This window comes from Salarias fasciatus, chromosome 20 (genome assembly GCF_902148845.1).
Source record: "Salarias fasciatus chromosome 20, fSalaFa1.1, whole genome shotgun sequence".
Classification (NCBI taxonomy): domain Eukaryota; kingdom Metazoa; phylum Chordata; class Actinopteri; order Blenniiformes; family Blenniidae; genus Salarias; species Salarias fasciatus.
The window spans coordinates 7,965,550-7,989,331 of NC_043764.1; the positions used below are offsets into that span (position 1 = coordinate 7,965,550).

Below are 23,782 nucleotides of genomic sequence, written 5' to 3' on the forward strand. Positions count from 1 at the left end.
AAACAATAAACAAGAGCAGTTGTTGATTTGAATACTAAATGACAAATTGCATTGTGTACGTATGTGGCTGGCTCGTGCCGACTGTTTTAAACTCATTTAAAAAAAAAAAAAAAAAAAAAGTTGTATTCGGATATGAAAAAAAATGCTAAAAAAAAAAAACATATTGGTCTGTGTAGAGTTTCTATACATGTTGTGTTTGTAAATGAGATGACAGCAAAAACAAAAAAGGGAAAACTATTTTGGCTTCCATGTAATTTAAGGGGTGGACTGATGATTTTATGGAGACGGAGAGAGAGGGGGTGGAGAGGTGGAAAAAAGAGGAGATGTGTAAGAAAAAAAAAAGTCATAAAAGATCCAACTGAACGAAAGAAACTGGTGAAAATAAAACAAAGAACAAGGTCGAGAGCCTAAAAATGACTACAAAGTGTTCCATTCACTGTTGTAAGTGCAATGAGCTAAACTTCCTGTTTCCCCATTGTAAAACCTTGTGTATGTTTCCGTGTATTCCTCCTGTAAATGGGTGTAGTAGACCTGGTGCATCATGCCATGTAATGTGATGAATGACAAAATATGACCTTACAATACATTTCAATCAGGAAAAATAAAAGACAAATACATGAAAACAAGTCAGCTCTGTGCGCCTGGTTTTTGGTCAGTTTTGATTGACAGTGATGTGATTTGTTTACAAACTTGTCATTTTAATGTGAAAAAGGTACATTAATCTTTGAAATCCAATAGGTTCTGGAAATGTTACAAAATCCAAAATGTATTTATTGTATACTTGTAAATTCACCCTCGATTTTTTTTAATAGAAATATTTCCCAAATATATGGTAAGTGATTACAAAAACAGTTTTTAAGCTGAAAATGCCACATTTTCAACAATTCTCAGATTGACAGCTTCATGAAATGGGATCAAAACAATTCTCAACAGTTAAAGGGATCTACAGCACTGTTTTTTTTTTCTGTTGAACCATACAAATCCAATATCATGGGAAGTTCTGGTCTGATTGAATGATGGCTTCAGGCTCCTTCAGTGATTTTCATACATTTCTGAACTGAATCTTTTATCACCAGTTTCACTGCATTTCGCTGGATTTGAATGTATTTTTTTCCCAAACATTTTTTTGATTAATGTGTTGAAATTCAGAGATCTTTCAATCCAAATGTTTATCTTGAATCTGAAAGTTGATCAACCACCTTTAAAATGTGCAAAATTCAAAAACATTTCAATGTAACAAACTTAAACCTCGCCAATAAGATAATTTATTACTTTCTACTTGTCAACTGTTGAGAGTTAACACAAGGTAATGTAAAAGCATTACAAGTTACTTTCCATTTGAAAAACAGAGACAGGATCCAAACTGAAATTAGGATTTTATTAGTAGACACTTTCCTCACATTCACTCATTCAACTAGCAAAACTGTCCACAGCCCGAATGCGGCCCCGTTACATTCCCCCACCTCCAAATAAAATCTCTGGTACAATGTTATCACCAAAAAAACAAAACAAAAAAAAAAACACTTTAAATACTATAAAAATAAATCAATTGCACAAAATAAAATGCTGTTGTGATTACTTTGTGCAACACATTTATAATATCAGCCACATTTTACAGTCCGAGGAGAATAAATGCAATTGTAGTTTCATAGAGAGAACTGACAGTGAAGGCATCATAAATACCAGTTGAGATACAGAGCATTAGTTGTTCGAGCTGCAGAGCCTGAATCAGCACCAAGTTTGCTTTTTTTTAATGCACTATTGAACCATTTTAGCAGCTCCTGGATAAAATCGACAGGCTGCTCTTCCTTTCACAGCTTCAGATGAATATTCCTTTTCACCCAAACTCCAGTAGTGTTTGGAGAATGAAGACACAAAAATACATTCTGGGTTTTATGGGTGAAATGAAGCAGGAAAATGGAATAATTGGAACATCTGATCTGTTATTTTTTTTTTAAGTGGAAATAGCTGGTGAATGAGGTTCACTTCAAGCCCTGTTCAGACTCCCTGCTCTTCCAATGAAGAAAAATCTAATTCGCTTTTAGGTAAAAATACAAAAATTAAGTCATCTCAGCTGCATCTGCAAAAGAAAAAAAAAAATTAAGAAAACAATTAAAAGACAACAGAACTTTCTCATAAAATGTCAATTATAAATAAAAATGAATAAAACAACCTAAATTAACAAATCATTCAGGCACTGAGCGTCACGGGAGGCTTTTTTTAAAACACAAGGTGTGATCTGGATGCAGGGACTAATAGACCGAGTCGTTTCAATCAGCTTAAATAAACTAAAAAGGCAAAACAAGAAACAATCAAGTCCCAACATGTCATCCTGCAACAGAATGAGTGTGTTGAATGTTGGTCCTCACAATGTAGTAAGTGACAGAGAAAGTGTTTGGACAGTCATCACGTGAAGGGAGTTGCATAGAGTCGCTTTTGCCAGAAAATTTTGGAGAAATTTGTCTTTCTCATGCAGGGCGAGTGCTGGAGGGTGGAGTTTATCCACTGTGGAATTTAAAGAAGGCCGATTTCGAGTCTCCGTGTTGTCAAATTAAAGGTCAAGACACAAGCAGAGGGTCAAATGAAACTTCTGAGGTAAGGAAACCCCTGAAGGGAGCCGATCTGAGGTTTTAGATGAGAGAGCAAAGCAGCCGATGAGTTTCAACAGGTCCGACTCTTTCAATATGGAATGCTAAAAATCTCATAAGCTGAAGTGTTTTCCGTCTCTGAAAAGTCACCACAAAAATTACTAATGTAACGGAATGGAAATCGCTTAAACTGGAATGTGGATGAGAAACAAAAAGCTCACGGTTCCATTGAAGCGTTTGTGTTCAATCACTGAGGTGGAGAGACTTCGTCCGGTTTAATTCATCTGCATTCATCAACATCTGCATGATCTTCAGCGGTTCGTCAGTGACGCACGCTGCACAAACACATTCACTTCTTATTTCCTGCCGTGAAGAAAGAAGCCGCCGGCCTGGTCGTCAAAGCCGTGCAGGGGCTCCGACATGCTAACAGCCGCGCTCGCTTTCATTAGCATTAGTTTATTTCTGGCGCCTCTCCAGCTGCACATTCGGCGCCGCTGTCGAGAAAAACCCATTTCTTAGTAGCGGTATTAACTTACATAAAGCTGGACTACGGGAACTAAATGTCTTAAGGATATGAAACAGTAGTGAGCTCAAGCTTTCATTAGATTCGTTTTCACCATTTTAACCAACATACATACTTACATAAATGTTCCTTAGAGAGTAATATGTTGCCTATATTTATTTTGAGTGTTCGAGTCTTTGCACAAAATGGGCAAAAAAGAAAAAAAAACTTCCCTGGAGTTCCGACTTCAGTCAAAGGAGCGTTCACATCCCTGATTTCCCCGCTGACTGGGTGTCCGTCCGGAGGTCCGTGCTCGTCTCAGTTCTTGCTGATTTTCATTCATTTTAAACTGTTTTTTTTTTAAACGCTGGGATCCAAAGGCTGGTTCAGCAGCTCCTCAAAGCGGATTGTAAAGATGATGAACATTCAGACTCTGAGTTTGTTTAATGTGAGCTGGTCGGGGATCAAATGGTTTTTGTGCTCTAGAAGATGTTCAGGCTGAGAGACGGAGAAGGTTCGCTGGTCTTTATGAAGGTAAGACGACAAGATGAGTCCAAATCCACTCCGAGTGAAAACAGAAACCTTGTGCCAGGTCTGTGGACTCAGCGCATCGCCACGGGTTACAGACGAGGAGGAGGACGAGGGGGATGAAGGCTTCTGGGCTCTCAGTAGATGTCGGGCAGGTTGCGGTAGTTCCTGTTGAAGTAGCCACCAGAGTAGATCCAATCCTGGGAGCCCGTGTACGGGTTGGTGCCCGACTGAAACCACCTGGGAGGGAAACAGATTTTTTTTCTTCAATGTTTTCTATTTTCTTTCTTGCATAACTTTTCTAAATTTCTTATTGATGAGAACAATTAAGTGATTTGTTTTCCTTAATTTATTCCTTGTTTATTTGTGTAAAACTACAAAGGAAGATGAATTTCAGGTGCTTCTGTCGTATAACAACCCCATATTTTCATATGTATTTTAACCTGGGACTAGTTGGATGTGAAGTCTCGGTGGATGTAATGACCGTGTGTTTGGTACCTGGTCGACCACTCCTGATTGCTCTTGGCTCGCTCCTTCCTCGCAGCTCTCTGCTTCTCCTCCAGTCTCTCCTTCTCTTGGCTGGCCTCGTCTGCGCAGGAACAAGAGAAAGTCAGGATGCTGGACAACCTACATACTTCAGGTTCACCAAATCTAACCAATTCAATTTCACACAAAACACTGCAGTCCTCCAGCAGGTGGCAGGATTGCGTCATTTCTGGGATAAATCCAGAACACTGTTTGCTGTCAGATGAATTGATCTGATGCAGCAGTCCTTCTGAACTAAGGTTGTTCAAGTTTTCATTATGTTATTAGCAAAATTATTCCCTTTGTAGCTTTATTCACATTTGAAATGTCCTCAGATGACCACATGACCGGCTGCTCCAGACTGAGAGCAGACTGGTAACGTCTGCAGTCTGAAAGCTCAGCTGGTAAACAAGTCACTGCATGTTCAGACACAGACGCATTAAACGTTCATAAAATTCTCTAAATCCAATTACCCATGTTGCCATTCTCCATGGCTTTGATGTCGGGCCTGAAGCGGCAGTCCGTGGGGGCCAAGATGCCCTCCATGCCGGGCTCCAGCTCGTTCAGCGACATCGCAAAGTTAGTGAAGTTGTACATCTAAAAAAGGAAGCGGGGGGTTAATAGATGCCGAGTGTGTGTTTGCTGAATGATGCAGGTGTGTTAATCATCGGCTTGATTTCATGACAGAGATTTGATTTGTTCATGTTGAACTACAGACGAGACTCCTGCTCAAGCTGCATGATTTGAACATGTGAGTGACGTCAGTCTGTCACACCGTTGACGAGTGTGCTGGCCTGGGATCTATCCTCCACAGCAGCGTGCTTCCCGGTACGACGGACACAGTCTCCTGGACGTCGGGCATGTCGTCTGCGTCGTCGTTGACGGCTCTGTCGACCTCCTCCTGGAAGACCAAGTAGCAGTCACTTTAACTACTGGCACAAGGAAAACTTCACTCCGTACATCTATCATCTAGGACACATTAATCTCCACGTGTTTCACTGCTATGGAACATCGCTACAAATACCACATTAATCTGAATATGAGACTATCTTGATGCTCTCCTGTGTTTCGCATACATGAAGACGCGACTCAACTTTTATTAAATACCAGTAAACAAACAAAGATGTGGATCTTCAGATGTTATCTGGTTCCATCCAGATCTTTGTCATTTACTGCAGTTCTCATCCGTTTGTTGACACAGATCTCATACCTTGCTGGTTTTACTCGAGCCATCTTTGCTCTCACGATCCAGTACCGCAGGCTTGTTTCTGTCAAAATGAACTTTTCCCTTTCTGCTGTCCTCGATGCTTGATCATGTGGAATAGTTGGGTTTTTCCTGTTTCTCTGAGAGGACTGCTGTTATTGGCACTAATCATCTCGTGTAAATCCATTTCCTTTGTGAAAGCACTGTGGAGTTGCCTTGTGTCTGGATAGTGCTGTATAAATACATCTGTCTTGCCCAACACTGAATTTAATTCTCATCCAAAGCACTTGAGGATTGAAAACTTGTTTACAACACGGAGCAGCAGCTGTAGCTGGCCTGTCACAACCCTGGTAGCATCATCTGACACTTTATCTACGGAGCAAAACGTCTGCAGATCGAATCCAGCATGTTGTCTCCAAGAACTCCCAGAAAACTGAATATTAAACCTTCAGGAACAATAAGATCCCATTTATTCCCAGAAGATAATGTCTTATATTCAGATCAACACACTAAATGCACAGGATGAAAAGCCTGCGAGTTTTACCTGCATGAAACCACAGAGTGCTGTGGACCAACAGGAGCTCAAGCAGAAGGAAAACAAACAACTTCAAAGTCAACAACTTGACAATACTGAAACGTGAGAGCACTAAGACGTGAGGTAAGATTTTCTTCAAATCTCTGTTGTTAACATTAGAAATGAAGGATTTCACACAGGAATTCAGCCACATGCTCACATTTTTATTCTTTTTGCCGTCTCCCTTCTTCTCGGACTTTTTTTGGCTCTCGTAGACCTGAGGATCCACGCTCCACATGCACTCCGTCCACTTTCCATAGATGACGCAGAGTTTCTTTTTACTGGAGAGGAAAAACAACAGACCAGATAAAAAGTGAGGGGAAGTACAAAAATAAATGGAAGGGAAAAAAAATGGGAAAATCGAAGGGAAATCAATAGAGACAGCATAAGAAAGAGATAAGGAAGGACGAAGAGAGACGCGTAAGGAAGAAAAACAAAAAGCTGGACTGGAAGAAACCATATATTAAAGGAAGGTAAAGCCTCACCTCTTGTCTTGGATGTATCCCTCCACTGTGTGCAGCTCTTTGCCAAACATCCCACACGGCTTGAAGTTTAACACACACTTGTCTCCAGTGCTGTCCGAGGGGAGGGGGAAAAAAAACGGAAACAAGTGGTGAGCATCCCCTCGTGAGCGAGGCCTCTGGGTCCCTCAGATGTTTACAGACTCTGAAGAGAAGCTATTCACGAGTAAACAAGACCATGACCTGACGTTTTGTAGCCGTCTTGTTCAGAATGAGCCAAAGTGTTTCATATAATAGTCAAACATATATGAAGTCTTCAGATGAGACCAGCCTTAGTAGTATTCTATTATTATTGCTATTTCTTATATTAAACTTAGCATTGTGTGTCTATATTCTGTTAAGAGAATCAGGGCTTGTGATTGTTGCACAGCCTTTTTTGATTCATTTTTTTATTACATCCATTTCTCTAATTGATTGCTGAGTCTCAACAGTTTGTACATTTCTATTCAAGTCAAAATTTTGACTGGAAAGCTGCGTGGGACGGCATCAGAGCCGCCGAAATCTGTGCTGCAGCATGAGTGTGACGCAGATCAATAGAGGGGAACACAAGCTCAGCAGCGCTTCCCTGGGTAAATAAAGACGACAAGAGCGGCCGCTTGCCTGAGAAGCCACACAGAGAGCAAACAAGCGGCCGTCGAATGAATCAGAGTAAACACTACGGCAGAGAGAAGGGAAGGCGCCCAGCAGGAAAGCAGAACAGCTTCATTCTGCTCCATTTCAATACGGTTCAGCGTCTCACACTAGAATGAGGTAAAGAGTGGCTTTTTTTGTAACTAATTGGGAGACGCCATGAATAAAAATAAAAAAACACTAAAAAATCAGCTTCTAATAACAAGAGCTATTTGTTCACTAACCTGTGGTTAAGGATTTCCACGGTGCCATACTGCTCTATCCATAGTTTTCCCAGAATAATATTGTGCACACAGCAGGTAGGGTTTGTCCAGGTGTACGTCTCATTGTGCCTGGAGAACACGAGAAGGAGGAAGGATGAAACATACGGTAAGAAATGGGAGGGAAGATTTGAAGGAAAAAAGAAATATTCAGAAGACTTGACTCACTTGAGTAACTCTAGTGTGATGGTCCCTTTAGGCTCTGCCTCAACACTCTTGCCCCAGAACTTGAGTTTAGGATAAATGGACCCGTGGAAAACAAAGTCCCCGACCAGGCTCTCCGCGTGGAAGGCACTGACCGGTGGATGATGGGAAACCTGCTCCGACACCAGCCGGAAGCCCTGCTCTTCTCTGTGAGAAGTACAGACAGGAGAAATCAGCTTAATGCTGACCCTGGATGTTTCCATCACTATTTAAAGTCATCTGAATGAGAAGGCACTGTGTCTCGGGAGGCGGCAGGAACGGCTGTGTGCGTCGATACCTGATGAGTTCATAGGTCTCCCCCAGCAAAGGGTTGAAGGGTTTTCCAGTTCTCTCCCACTGCGATGCGACTGCTGAGACAGCGAAAGCAGCTACCGCCTGAAGACGAAGCAGCACAGACCGAGTCAGCGTGTGTTTATTTATCACCACCCAGCGACCGTTTCTGCCCCCACCCCCACTTCATTACAGGGTCTCATCATTTCATTACTCTGTCACTGATGACACTGGTACATTTAAAAAGACACGTTTGAGATTGATCGCTCTCAAGAAGAACACCAAAGTATTGCACATAGATCTTTGATTATTTGTAATCTGTTTCACTGAGGTTTTGTTCTAGTGGAAATAACACAACTGTTCATATTAACTGATTTATACTGACAAATAAGCGTCCTTGTGAATCACGGTTTGGATTTATTGACATTTTTTTTTTCTTTATAGTGTACACAGAGAATAGAAGCAGATGTGATCAGTAACGTGAGGCAGCTGCTGTTCGATTGGTAAAGCTGGTTGTCAAGCTGAAGTATTGATCCCTTCATCTATTTCTGTGTCTGAGCGTCTTTGGGCAAAACACTGGCTGCTAAGCTGATGTGTCAGTACGTTGCATGGCGGCAGTTGCCATTGGAGTGTGAGCACGCACCACCGTTTGTGTGTGAAGGCGAGAGATCATGTGAAGTACACTGAAACTGCTGAAGTTCCTATATGCTAGACAATTATCCAAAGTCATTTCTGCAGGTGCTGAAGCACTGACTGATAAGAGTAGAACATGTGACCATAAAAACGGGAGCGACTGACCTGCATGCGCTCCGTGGAGTCGGACAGTGAGCAGGCTCTGTTGATGAGGTATGTGTGTTCCATGTATTCTGTGATCCTCTGCAGAAAACTCAGAGGCTCGTTAAACACAATGGGCATGGTGATCTTGGACAGTTCCTGTGAGGAGTCAAAGCACATTCCGTCATCAGTGGGAGCGTCTGAATCATTCAGGCTGGAAATTCCACCTGATTTCACTAAGATTTGCAGAAAATTAGTGCTTTAGAGACACGTCAGGGAAAACTAGGGAGGCCTTACTTGTCCAATACACTTCTTCAGGATGCTAAAGACGCTGATTGTGTTTCGGGAAAACATGGGTGCAGGTAGAGACGTCCTGAAAAATCAGAAAAAGAAAAAAAAAGGTTTATGTGAGTCGAATATGCAGTCTGACGAGTTTGCAAGGAGGGCAGAAAACAGAAAAATAGAACATGCAAACAAAAGACAGCTACAATTACAGAGAAGCAACAACAGACCGTGGCTCTGTCACTTTGGTGATTATGTAGGAAAACTGTGATTTGGTGGATTTCTACTCAGTCATATTATAGACCAATACCTCAAAAACAGTCACTTTTGTACAGAAGAAAACAAAAATGCGTTTTTGTTTTTAATAACACCAGCTTTTCTAAAAGGAATATTCTGAAGATTTTGGACCCACGCCCTATCCCTATCATTGACAAAGTTAGACAAGCTCATAAATACCTTTTTTGTGACTGTGCGTCCAGTGGCTGGATCCCAGCTGTTAGCATCGTAGTTAGCTTAGCTCAATTCCTGGAGGTGAACAGGAGACAGAGCCGGACTGACGAAAGTGGACAAAATACTCCTTCCAGTGGTCCAGGGGATGGTGTATTAGCACGTGAAGTAAATCCAAATGGCTATAAAACATTTTAAAAGGCGCGTTTTCTTTTCAATCCATTAAAATAACGTTTTCATACACACAGATCTGCACAAGCATAGTGCGCCGCGGAAGGATATACCGGCGCACAGCGGCTGAGTCTATGCTTCTGCTGCTGTGCTCCGGTATATCCTTCCGTGAAGCACTGCACATGCGCAGGTCTGTGTGTATCAAAATGCCATTTTAACGGATTGAAAAGAAAACACATCTTTTATAACAATTCGGATTTACTTCACGTGCTAATACGCCATCCCCTGGACCACTGGAAGGAGTATTTTGTCCACTTTCGTCAGTCCGGCTCGGTCTCCTCTTCACCTCCAGCAGTTGAGCTATAAGCTAACTACGATGCTAACAGCTGGGAGCCAGCCACTGGACGCACAGACACAAAAAAGGTATTTATGAGCTTGTCTAACTTTGTCAAAGATAAGGATAGGGCATGGGTCCAAAATCTTCGGAGTATTCCTTTAAGTTAGTTTTAAAAAAGTTACAACTGAGTTCTCGGGCTTGGAAATAAATATTTATTTGGGCATCAAATCACTGGAAACGATACAATGCAATTCTAGGGTTACTGTTTTTCTACATTAATGACCAAGTTGCATAAAGAAGTGCAGGTCCTTAACATTTTCCTTCTTCTGACCATTTGCTTCTTTCCACATTTCTGTTCACTCTGCACCTTTCACAATAAGTATGAGAAAAACTAAGAGCAAATCCCACTGAGCGCTTTAACAGCTAAAATGATCCCATGAAATACACTTGTAGTTTAATGTTGACTTTGTCTCTTTCAGTTGTTTGACTCTGAATCTGTATTATGAAATTGCATATTTGAGTGGTTTGTGAGTGACCATACTGTCCTGGTTTTTTCAGCGCAACATGCAATTACAAACACAAAGTGTGAGAGGAATGTGGAGCAGGAATGTCGTCCTACCTGTGTTTCTTGATGCCGTTCTCTTGTGGGACGGATCCATTGTTCTTCTGTCGGCTGCTATCGAACACTTGTGCATCCTTGAAACTGGCCTCCGACGCCCCCTCGTCCTCATCCGAATCCAGGCCTGTGGGAGGAACCGACGCGACGTCACAGAGTTAGAAGTGTGTCACGTAGCAAATTCAGACCACACCCATGTGAAGGGGAGTCATGAAGGAAAAAAAAGAAAACAAAAAAAAAACAACAACACATAAATGGATCCATGTGAAAAAAATTTTTTGCAAAGCATTAGATCTTTAAAGTTAATGTAAGAGATTTGCATAAAGTTATTCTTGTTTTCTTGTATATTTGTACACGTTGCATTTCAGAATGCAAAAAAAATATTTTAACTGATCACTAAGTGTGCAGGTGCATGAAATGTTGAGCAATATCCACAGTGAAAATCACTCAAACTGTTTTATAGAAATTGGCACTATTTTTGTTTTTGCTGTAACCAAAGAACCATCACTAACGCTGCCATCAACAACAGCTAATGATTGAACACTGAAAGGTTTGTACAACCTGGTGCAGCAGGGTGGATCTCTAGGTGGGGCCTTAAACAAGGCTAAGAATACTTAATCACCATTCAGTAGGCATACCGATGCAGCAGCCAGTGTTACGTCAGCGGTACGTTATGCACGCGTCACATCAGTCAAATTAACAAATGCTGTGCATGTAGCTGCTGAAAAACTGCTGACGCACACTTCAAAACTTAAAACAGATTTCATCTCAACACCTTTTAACTGAAATTTGATGTCCCCACAAAAAATTATTGATGCTTAAACCAGAGATGACTGTGTGCTCCTGCTACTGAATAATTCATGTGCCTCGGTTTGCGTCTGTCTCAGATTAGTAAGATGATCATAATCATGACACAGGCACACACACTTTCATATTTTATTCATATCTTCATGGAAACGGCAACTCACACAGGCTTGATAATAGCAACCTCACAATGGCTGGATGTCAACAAAGGCACTTGGTAATATCAGAGAACAAGGAAGCTGCTGCCGTTACAGGTACAAGACAAAGGCGCTGCTGAATAACAACAGAACAACACCCTGCTTGTCAACGTAACACAACAACTAGGCTGGTAAATGTCAACAAAAAGATTTTGAAGGCCAGTATCAAAGTAAACCACATAAATCTTAGTGTTTAAATCTACTCACCCCAACCAGAACTTCAGGGAATTCTGGTAAAGTTTTCATGCATCTACTCTCGATCGAATGAAGACAGTGAAGTAGACTCCTCTATAACCACCCGCTCTAATTTTTTCAGTGAAAACAAAAACTAAAAACCCTTAATTATAATTTAACAGTGAACCTAATATCAACACTTGTTTCCTTAAACCAAACGGCAAAACAGACTTTAGCAAATACAAACCCAGAGGTTTGTTGACATGACCGATCATGGCTGCCAGTCAGCTAACCACTGAATTATTGAACTAATCATCAGATGGAGGCAGTGTTGGATTGCACTGAAAGGTATAATGCTTTGACAGAGACAACATCGACCTGCTAATTAGTGCTAGCGGTCTCTTGTAACCCCGCGGGTGTCAAACCCCCCCTGAGGAAAAAGATCATAAAATAAACGTTTGGCCTCTGGAAACACAAAACTCACAAAAATCTTGCAATAATAAAACCAGCTCAGGCGTCATGGGTTCGATCAGCTGTGTGATGCTTCCACCAGCCTGGATCACTCACCTGTGACGGCGTCGTAGAACTCGTCTTCATTGCTCATCTTCCACAGTCAAAGCTGACCAGTCGTTCAGGACAGACGTTGAACTTCTAGCACATGTTTCCCTCACTGACGTCTCCGCAGAGGCCCTCTGGCGGGGAGACCTGGAGATCAATGTCCACTTTCAGGGTCACGCTGTCCACAGCAGTATGCCTGATTTCCGTTCCAACCGTGATGGGTTCAACACCGAAGAATAAAAACAGGAGGCGTCAATAAGACGGAGTCAGCTGCTGAATTCGCGGGCAGGTAGTTGACGGCTGAAGTAGCTTGGGAGTTGGTTTTCTTTGGCTTTGTGGAACAAAGGCAAATCAATGATCTGTAGAAAGAAAGCAAACAAACAGAAAAGCTTATTATAAATAACCCATCTAAATGAGCTTTATCCTCATATGCAATACATGGGTGATTGCAAATTTCAAAACAGCATAAAAAAAAGATGTTAAAGTTTTTTCTCAAAAAATGTAAATATCTGCTTTCTAAGAATAAATCCTCAAGAGGGAATACATTTTTACATCTCCCAACATTAAATACTTTGGGAAATTATGCTCTTAACTTGTATAAAGTGTAATGTTATTATTTGAATCCACTTAGTTTCCCAAGTTGTCCTGTTTGGTTAAATCCAGAGAGTGTGGCCATATAAATAACACTCCATCAACAGAGTTCGTATCATTCTGTTTAGACACAGTTGTAAGATTTCAGCTGATGCATACCACGCATCTCCTGCTACCAAAACCACCGGTGAGAAACGCGACTGATCTGTACGAGCCGCAGTACTGTCCATCACGCACCAATGAGTACGAACAGAGAGTTCCAATCCAGTAATTACATAATCTGAGTGCCGCTGTCGCATAAATTTTGGTTTCAGCTCAACACGTAAAACTTCAGAGCCTGATTCAACTTGAATTGTCGGAATGGCCACGGCAATTCTGTCCAGGAGAACATTCAGTTATAAACCAACTGAACTGACCTCACTGTTGCGTGTGATAGCAAACGACACTCCGCCCAGTTGGATAAACCTCAGTGACAGGAAGATGTGAAAAGATGACGGCAGCTGATCAAAAGACAGCAACTCTATCTTAACAGCTCACACATTACATGTCGGTACAACGAGCAGGTTAATGGGAGTGTGAACTAGTCCCTATTTTCCCTTTCGCCACTGCGTTGACAGAGCTCAGTAATCTGCTATGTACAGAGTTCAAATCCTTTTCCTGTTGCTTATTCAATGTTTGGCTCAATATCACTGCCTGAAGTGTTCCCCGGGACACAACACTGTCCTTTGTGGTGCACGATATCAGTCTTATTTCAACACTGGAGCCTGTTTGAATGATTCAAGCAATACAAAAAGGCAATCCAACGAACACTGCCCATTCTCATGACAATATGACACAGACAACATGGCAAATACAGCAAATATTGACTCACATAAGGTGGCTAGACACCCAGAGACAGCAGGGCTCCAACACACAATGACACAATTGTCTAAAATACTCTGATGTAAATATCAGGACGAGAGCTGAATGCAAGTTGAATTTCACACTCCGGTAATGGATAAATTATCCACGGACATAACAGCCATCTGTGTAAAAAGTGTGTACAATATAATTACAAAAGCCAGCTTCATCCTATTTAGAAGAGCTAACAGCTTGTAAACAGGGGCAGTGGTATCCTTGAGGCTAAAGAAGCGCTCGGGATCAGGAGCTCGCAAGTTCGAATCCCACAGCTGATCTGCCAACACACGGTGGGCCCCTGAGCAAGACCCTTCACCCACATCCATGTGGCCACACCTCCGAAATGGGTTAATGTGGGAAAACAAGGAATTTCTCCAAGGGATTTAATAGAGTATGGTTAGTTTAAATGTTCATACACAATTATGCACTTGTGTTGAGTTTAGTCGGCCAATCAACTCTAGCTGGGATCCTTCTGAGAATATTATTTCAAAAGGCTGATCTCTGAACCTCAGGGGTGTTTATTGGAAAGACTTTGAGGATACAAAACACACCGCAGGGCAAGAGCTAACAATCAATACATTGGATCTTATACAATACGTCATCTACAGGGATTCATGAAACAAGGAAGACATTAACAGGCCGGGCAGAAAAACACCTCAATAAAGTTGCTTAATGTGTAATTAATTCAAATTTAATGGCTGCCAACTCTGACGCATTGATAAACACGCATGCTGCACATACTTTAATATTCAGGAGCATTTTTTTTTTCAGTTATATTTTCTTCTCAATAATTACACAGAATGAGAAATTCCACCATTTTCAAGAAGGATGTGTCCATTTAAGAAAATCAACAGCATTATGAAAATTCCACATACCTGGACGGCAATTAAATCCCAAATGTGACATCTGACTTCAATTCTTAAGGTTAAAAAAAACAACCTGTGCTTTGTGAGGGAAAACTCTGCTTTCTTTTCTTCCTGCTTCCTCACACTGCAGTTTTTTTTTTTAACGCAGCGGACAAGTTATAACCTGACAGGTACCGCCTCCTGCACACAGATGAACTTTGGCCTGTTCACGATCGATGCGGTGCTCGGAACCATTGATGGGCTGATGTTCAATTATTCTAACATCTGACTCGATTCAGTCCGGTGCAGATTTTTGTTCGTGTTGTAGATTTACGGGGGTAAAAAAAAAAAGATGAACCAACATTTTAAATGCTACAAGCACTCATCATAAACCCAATTCAAAGACAAACGGAACAAAGGGGAATCCTTTTTTTAGAGTTCTTATCAGCCAATCACATCCAGCCCAGGCATCTACACAACACAGCCTGATACTTCCTGTGGCCTCACAGTCACATAAACCAGGGCACTCTGAGAAAGATGAAGCACATTTTTCAAATATCGACGTGAGGAAACAAGATTGTTGACATGTGCAGGATGTTTAGGTGTTGAAGTGCTGAGCTTCCTGTGTCCTCAGCAGGGGTCGGAAACCTTTCGAACTCGGAGTGACAGTGTGAATTCATCTTGTCAACAGATAAAAACCAGCAGGCCAAAACTGAAGAAAAATTACAATTATAGTGCATCAAATTTCGAAAAAGCAACAAATAACCATTTCTCACATATTTACTTTATCTGCTTTAATCAGTGGTAATTATGAATCTCAGTATGGAAACAATGTTTTTATTATTGTATTAAAAGGATATTACAATGAAGAAATTCCTTTTCGATTTCTTTTAAGAAGACTAATCAATGCATTAAAAAAGAAAACTACCAGGTTTTTAACATTTTCTGGTCATGGAGAAAACTGAGTCAGTTGTTCAAACAAGAGCAGGTTTATGATTGTCCTATCATGCTTCAGTATTCAGTGTTTATACCCACGAGAGTATCACGAGATTAAGATCAGACAAACAAATATGTACTTATGCTACTCATCATAAAGAATTAAACTATTTTCTCTCAAAGGACAGAGCTACACCACAGACTTATTCATCACTAAGGCAAATTTTCACAACCCATTGCGTTTCTGGAAATCATACCGAGAATAATTACATTTTACTGAAGTTTCTATATCACTGATTCAAGATTTTGGCATGGCGTGTTTCCCTCCCCCGCTCAGTGAGGCCATTGACACAAATAAACTTTCATTATTGATTTACCGTAAGTGAAAAAGTTCTGTCTTAAATCACAAAGTCTTGCAACATTTGTCTTTGACCTGGACATGCTACAGTTCATTCGCCCATAAAACAATCCATTTGAGGCATTAATTATTAATCTTCTAAGAATTTGCCCTCTTTAGCCCAGCTTAGTCAAGGACAATTTAATGGCTCTGAAAAGCTCAGTATCTAACCTGCAGTTTATCTGGCTGTAATAAATCCGAATCAACCTAATTACTTCCAACCATGACCTAAAAACAAGCCTTGGAACCACAAGATATTTCTTGGTTTGCTCTGAGCAACAGGAGGTACGGTGTGCCCAACAAATCACTAATCCTGTGCATTCGGGACAACCTGCACAAATTTAGCTTTTTTTTTTTTTTTTTTTTTTTTTCTTCACAAAAAGGAGAGCAATGACAGAAAATGTATATTGCAAGGTGAGACTTTTGAGAATGAATTAAGCAATCAGGTTAAGATATAGGAAGTAAAATACTAATATGGGGAAAGAGCAAATTGCCTTTCGTCTCTTAAATGGTTTTCTTTGTCTTGTTTCTATGACTTTAAGATAATTTTATGGGTTTTTTGTGAACTTTTTGAATTCCCTTGTGTATGAATGGTGCTATATAAATAAACCTCCCTTACCTTTTATGTGGAAATCAAATATTCTGTTTCTTCACAAAACAACTGCAATAATAAATCAATGTTTGGATGGATGATTCATCTTGTGCAATTAATAAACCCCTCCTTGGTATTCCACGCACTGTGCAGATAAATTACCTGGATCCACAGATATCTTTGAACACAGAGAGAGAGAGAGCAAGAGAGAGAGGGAGAGAGAGAGAGCAAGGAGAGGGAGCTCTGTGATTGGCTGCAGCAGACTCAGATCATATCGCTCGCTCTGCTCGAGACGCCTGTGAGGCGTTACGTAACCATGACAGGCATGGCACCATGTACACCCCGCAGTCACACTCGTCCATACACGGACAACTTATCTCAAATAACCTCGAAGATTCAAAAGACAACCAGACACAAGCATGCGACATGTCAAGGGGGGGGGGAGATATAGATTTGAAGACTGAAGCAGTGACAACTTTATGGCCTTAACTTTTCTTTAATCTTTCAGATTCCTGCACACTACTCAAGTATGCCAACAATTGCAAACTACAGAATGGTCCAGTTATCTATGCTTCCACCAGAAATAATAGGTAAAGATAAATGATGAAAGCAAACATTTCTATCAAGCTTTTTAAAGACACAACAGTATAAAAAAAGACCTTCTTTAAAAGGGATCATTGAAAAGCACAGTAACAGTTCATCAACTGCTGTTACAATCTAACAAGAAAGACCAGAAACTCAAGTAAAGGTAGGAAGAGCAAATATGAGCGTCATTAAAATCTTGTGTGCCGACATGCTCTGCACAAGTTCCGTTAATACTATTCTTTTTTAATCAATCTTTGGAAACCTTGAAGATGAACCTACCCCTGTGACTTCATACGCCTAACGGCGTCAGCCTGCTCTGTCCTTCCTCCAAGGGATGAGAAAAACATCCAAAGCCGCAGGGAAGAAGACGGAGGGAAAGAAACGGAGCAACTCGAGCTGTTCTCGGGTGAGAACGAGTCCTGCACTGACACAACGCAAGCACATACACACACTCACACACCTCCGTCTTCCTCTTTGTACACACCTACCTCAATAGGGGACACACCTCTGTAGACCGTGAAGTACATACCACAAGTTAATTTTACAAAACACACAAGAGACAATACAAATCACAGAACAAAAAAAAAAAAACAAAAACCGTGAGACCAACCGTATAAACATTTCATATGGCCAACAACAAAAACGACTTTGTGTTAAATGTAATTCAATCCGTCTGGAACAAGCTGATGTCGGTGCCAGTGGTGCTCAGCAAATCATTGGTTTGTCATATAAACATTACCCGGCCAAATCGGAGGCCTCTCAGATGTCACTATCATGGAATCCAGTGTTTTCTAAATGGTCACTTTTACTGTCGAGCTGAATCTGCTCAGGATCACCGACCAATCAAGTACAAGCCACAAGACCGTAACTGCTGTATCATGTTTGTTCAGAAGAAAACACACACGCACAAGTACTGTAGTTCCTAAGGCTGTTCATTTCTGGTACATTTTATTCATACCTTGCTATGCATTAAATGGGTTTCCAGGTTAATAAAACGTCCTGCTGCTTTGTGCGGATCCCTTTCAATCTTCTTAGTCTGTACAGAGTCTAGAAAGGGCTTTAGGTCGTTGCCCGGGGATTGAGGCTACGATGGGTTTCGTCTGGGCTCCTGAAAGCAGGATTCAGGATGTGAATTGTGAACACAGCCTGAGAGGCAACAGTGGGAACACACAACACAGACGGTCCACTGTGTCAGAGCGAGTTCAATACAGAGCAGCATTTCACTGCGGCTGCTGTCTGAGCACTAATTTGTGCAGAGAAGAAAAAAAGGGGGGGGATCAGGAGTTGACTTTGAGAGGACAGAACTGCTATAGAGGTCTGATTGTCAGAGGATTGTTCCCTCTGTGGATGCAGTTGTAGGAAAACTAAACGTCTTGTTCTTGAAGTGCTTCAGCATCAATGCTGGAGACAGCTTGTGCAAGCAGCTGAAAACAGAAAAACCTGCTCACTGCTCGCCTCTTGTTTAACATTACTGATGCAAGGAGTGTAGCAAGTTGAAAATGATGTTAATTTTAGAGTGGTTCACTTTAGTAAACTTCTGCATCATGCAACACGACAATGTGAAAAGATTTCAGTAAAGTCTGGCCACTTCCATCAAACATCCTGTATCGTACACCGTCTGTAACAGGACACAGCAATATCTTCAGGGCAGGAAAATGGAAATACACATCATAAGACCAGGAGCGAGTTGAAACGTCAATGGCCCACAAATGACTTTTTATTGTACCGTGACTGAGAGTATGAAATTAAATCCACTCAACTTCAATCACAAGACTGACCTCACAGACTAGAGTGGAGGAAATTCAAAGAAGTGAGCGCTAACTTCAGTTTCGTCTATCCCGGCCTGCTGGAGAGGACGTGCAACGCTCGCCACATTACTGGCTCCTCAGCAGGATTCAAATAGAAAAAGATAGCACAGCAATACATTGTACTTCATCAGCTTAAACCACACACACATACACAAGGACGCACACACGCACTGTTGGATCTGGAGCAACGAGACAGAAAATGTGCAACGACAATGCAAAACTGCCCTCACGAAGAAGTAAAGATCTCATCAGTTCACCTTTATTATAATTCTCACTGAACAGATGAAACAGTGATATGAAGACAGAAATACAGACCATACCACATGTTGTCACCACCTTTTGGAAAACAAATCCCTTAGTGAGAGTAGGAGTTGGAAAACATTAGCTAGCCTTGGATGACGTCTCACTTGTATTTTGTACCAGAAGGCCAGTAAAAGTGGCTTTATGTTGAGATTGGAGCGATTGTTTCGTTTTGCAAACATACAGGCATTTTAAATTGCGTCTACTCTGCGGCACAACAAACAACAGCTTTAAAGCTTAAATTTGAAAGTTATATTTTACCAGTTCAGCTCACTCAATATGAAAGTAGGCTGTGGTTCCTGAACTAAAATGTATTTGACAGCCCTACACTAAAGGATCCAAGGTACAGTCAACAGATTTCACCTTCCACATGTCACTTCAACAGAAATGCAACTGTACGTGTTCAACAACCGGCACACTTAATTAGAAAGCAAAAGGTTCCTTCTGACTTAATCACTTGAGGTGGATCAAAACAACATCTCAAGACTTAACAGTTAGCCCCAGTATTAATAACTATGTAAAGCAGGACTAATATCAAAGATAAGTCTGTCCTCTCAATGTTAAAGTTCAGAGTAAACTATGGGGGGTTGTGAGCGGGATGCTGAGCGTATGCTCTCCTGCCTACATCAGCATGGCATGAGTCAGCATGTTCCAGTTGTACCTGCTGGGAAGAAAAACCTGCCTGGATGACTTTTACAGTCACATGTTGTATGTGGATACTTGGGCCTGCACAGCATCTTTGCTCGAAACTCCCGGAATCAGTCCGCCCTGCAAACAGAGCAACACTCCTCAAGTTGGTTTGGAATTAGTCAGTAAGATTCAGGATTGTCTCGGTCATCGTCAGCTGCCATGTGACTGGTTCAGCTGAGAAAATCTGGTTTGACTGGGTTCTACTGGCCTGTTGAGTTCATATCAATATAACCTTCTGCTTCGTCTCCTCTGAGACAAACAATTAATGAGCTGAACTGGAAATTATCACAATGCAATCAATTCCATTTTTGATGTGCCTACAATTTAAAATGCAAAATACACCGAATTCTCATCAAAACTACACTGATCACCAGTAATGCCAGTATTTTATTATGTCCCTGCTGACTGACATGCACTCTTTATGACCGCAAACCATCCGAAGCCAAACAAAACAATACAGCAGCTGCTTGGAAGACTGGTTCCTCATAGGCTACCTTATTCTTTCATAAATTATATATACACAGTATTGTTTCTCTGTTGCCTGGATGGTTGCCTAGATTGGCTCAAACATCGCCCTGTCCCCTTGTGGCTACACACCACAGCCATAAAATACACAAATATAAGCTGCGGATGTGCTAAAGTGAGTGAGAAAAGGTAATGATAACACAAATAATTAAAAATGTAAGACAATTGGCTTTCAGCACAAGTTCTAAAGGCCTTCTTCAAGTTATTACATTTAGGTGACTCAAAAAGGCAAATTTTAGATTGTAACACACCAACTCAGGCCACAAAAGTAAAAGCATTCGTGAGTGTTGGTATAACCACTGCTGCAATATTCCTTTCTACAGTGTTGAAATCGAGCTTTTTCGCAATATCACTTTCCTGTTCCCTTTATTTCAGCCATAAAAGAGGCATTCCACAACTGAAATATCTTGAAGAATAAACTAGCCAACAGTTAAAACCAACAAACAATTCCATGCACATGAAACTGCTTCACGCTTCCTTTCTACTGGGAGGAAGGCAGAAAGTAATGCTGCCCTTTCAGAGGGAACCCAGCGTCTTAGCAACTAACTGTTGAGGTAATTAAAGTACCTGAGGGAGGAAGAGACAACAAAATGACAACAAGTAGAACTCCAGAGGGAGAGCGGTTTGGAGTCTGAGATAATGCAACTGTAAAATATGTGATTTTGTGGACACAATGAGAATAGCTGCTGAAAGTATTCATAATACGTGTGTGTGTGTGTGTGTGTGTGTGTGTGTGTGTGTGTGTGTCACTGAGAGCAGATAAACACACTGACTGAATGACCTGCAGTACACCGGGCTCCTTGAAGACAGGACTTTGTTTAGTCTCCCCTGTGAGTCAGAGGGTGATGGTGGCAGCCAGGAGTCAAACAGGCAGGGGGACATTCCCACTGTCTGCCGGGACACTTCGAGGAAGGAGATCTGCGCCGCTGTTAATGCCGCATGTGGAACTGAGTGTTCCCCACGACTTCTCACAATATTCTCACTTCGATACGCGCGTAACTGCAACTTCTCATTCATCTCATCGGTTGAATTTGAAATACAGAGGACAAAACTGACTAATATCAAGTGGAAATATAAAAGTATCACTAAGCTGTAGAGTTCCATCGACATGGACTTCACTTCTCACTCCAACCCATCCCAAATGTCCTACCATTAACTGTCTGCTAACATGACTGCACACAGTCCACAAGTGATCGGCTTGTGAAGTGTTTGATTATTAAATCAACATTTTGCTGTTTTAAAATCTGTTCAAGAGATATACTTAATCCTCCCGGTGCTCTGACAGCAGGTCAGGGAGTTTTTTGACAGTTAGCATTGTAGTTAGCGGGCGGGCTAACAAAACTAGGTGGCTAACTAGCATAGTTAGCAACCTTCTTTTAACAAGGAGGAAAAGGTGAAATGACGAGCATAGAAAAGCAAGAGAATGCCGTAAAACAGCACCAAGGGGTGTATCATCCTACCTCCACAGAGCGTGCCGGCTGGTTGTTTTGAAGAGTCCAGGGAGAGCAGTGCAGGATGTAAGTGTAGCCTCGACTTGACACAGAAGCGGAAATCTCTGGTAGGAGGCGGGGCTACATAAATGACTGACAAGAGCATTAGCCAATCATATGCAAGACCCTGAACACTGGCCCAATCACAATGCACGTTGACAAAAAATTATTATTATTATTATTATTATTATTATTATTATTATTATTATTATTATTATTATTATCATCATCATCATTATTGTTATTACCAGGAATCTGTGGGATTTTTACAAATTTGAAAATTGTTGATACATTTATTCATTCATCAATTAGTTCAAGTGTAAATTACTTCTTGAATCAAAGATCTCAAAAGGTAGGTGAGACATTGTTTTTTTTGTTTTTTTTTTTTAAAAAGATTTTAATTCAATTAATTATCCAGACAATGAATTCAGTGTTAAAAATGTTTGTTTGTTGACATTTTAAAAAATTAGGTAAAAAAAAAAAACTCCCACTGAAATCCAGATTCCTTTTTGCTATAAGCCAGCCTTATAAAAGGAACAGCGTGAACTGAAACCACTTGCATCAGGGGTCATGTGTCTTCTAAAAAACACTACGACTGAGAATATGCACTACGTTGTATGATATGAGTTTTAGTCCAACATCAATTCAAGCTGAAGTGAATCAGCGATGACAAAGATGACAATCGAACACTTGCACTTGAAACGGGTCGTATTTCAACCCGCATCATTTTATATCTTTGAGATGATCAATGGGATGTCTGACTGGAATTTATGTGTGAAGGATGACAGGAATTTGAAAAATGGCTCTGATCTGAAGCATGTATTCATTTTCTCTTTTTGTGATTCTTTGTGATACTATGTTTCTGCCGAGTGTCAGTGGAAGGCCTACAGTGAGCCTATTTAAAATAAAAATTGTGGAAAATCCCAGCAGTGTAGAAAGGAGTATTGTTTCTCTAGTGAATAATGGAGATCACCAGTTACTGCAGTGTGTGATCAAGTTGGCAGCAAGCTTACAGAGAAAAACATGCATACCCAAGAAATAGAAACACGTTGCACACTATCATCATCTCTCATACTCCTACTGAGAATTTGTTCTGGTTTGTTTGTTTTTGCATGATTGGTTACATTTTTGTTCCATTAAACTTCATGAAATATTTAATGGAATTTCAAATTTGAAGAATCCAAATATTGTCAACTGTGAGCCTATTCAAAATTGAATAATAAAATAATGAACGAGCTGCAGTTAGACGCAAAAAAAAAACTGCAAAATTCACAGTATTAATCAGCGATAAGGACTACAATGTAAACCAAAGATAGAAAGCATTAAAATTTGCTGGGTGATTTGTTTCAGACAAACTTAGGATTTATTGTCCTGGACTTACATAACCATGATGATGGTGTGATTAGGAGGAGAGAAAGGAGAACAGAATCAGAGCGTGCAGGTCAGCAGGAGGAGGAGGGAACCAGCACAACACAACAGTGCAGGGGAGAAGAAAAGGAATCCTATTCAGAGACAAAGTGGGACAAAGAGGTCTGCCTGCACACACACACACACACACACACACACACACACACACACACACACACACACACACACACACACACACACACAATGAGACAGTCATGTGCTGTATATATACATGCTTACACCACCATGCATAAAATTTCCATTCATTTAAGAAATATTCCACCAGTGGAACAACAGCCGCAGTCTCAAGTTTGTGGCATTCCAACAATAATAAGATTTCTTGAAGTTATTGAATCACATCAGGTGAATGATCACATATGGTCTCTCAGTATCAACTTATTTGAATAAGTCAGTTTCCCCATTTTTCGCTGTAGCGTGCTAATAAACATGAAACCGCTTGTAGTTGTGTAATTGCTTTCTTATCATGCAGATGTACAAACAGGGCTTTTTCTTCCTCTTTTGATAAGTGGTGTTGACGTCCTGTGCTCAAACG

General features: G+C 40.9%; 1 protein-coding gene across 2 annotated transcripts; it reads right to left on the minus strand.

Annotated features, from left to right (window-relative positions):
- Window positions 1-1,364: 1,364 nt before the first annotated feature.
- On the minus strand, window positions 1,365-21,882 carry LOC115407925 (oxysterol-binding protein-related protein 2-like). 2 transcript variants are annotated; one of them, XM_030118500.1, is made up of 14 exons: window positions 21,793-21,882; window positions 12,176-12,525; window positions 10,437-10,560; window positions 8,878-8,953; window positions 8,605-8,739; window positions 7,814-7,911; window positions 7,501-7,683; window positions 7,297-7,404; window positions 6,407-6,496; window positions 6,082-6,202; window positions 4,919-5,044; window positions 4,617-4,740; window positions 4,117-4,207; window positions 1,365-3,858 (listed from the first exon to the last, which is right to left on the minus strand). In XM_030118500.1, the coding sequence occupies exons 2-14, from the start codon at window positions 12,210-12,212 to the stop codon at window positions 3,756-3,758; spliced, it is 1,416 nt and encodes a 471-aa protein (XP_029974360.1). In that variant the 5' UTR covers window positions 12,213-12,525; window positions 21,793-21,882; the 3' UTR covers window positions 1,365-3,755. The 2 variants fall into 2 exon arrangements, with proteins under 2 accessions (XP_029974360.1, XP_029974361.1); XM_030118501.1 differs by lacking the exon at window positions 21,793-21,882 and adding an exon at window positions 17,289-17,426.
- Window positions 21,883-23,782: the final 1,900 nt, after the last annotated feature.

Coding starts and splice junctions, on each gene's coding strand:
- LOC115407925 (XM_030118500.1), bottom strand. CDS start 12,212: ATGAGCAATGAAGACGAGTTCTACGACGCCGTCACAG. Junction 8,954..10,436: donor AACGGCATCAAGAAACACAG/GTAGGACGACAT, acceptor CTGATTTTTCAG/GACGTCTCTACCTGCACCCA. Junction 6,497..7,296: donor GTGGAAATCCTTAACCACAG/GTTAGTGAACAA, acceptor CCCCTCGGACAG/CACTGGAGACAAGTGTGTGT.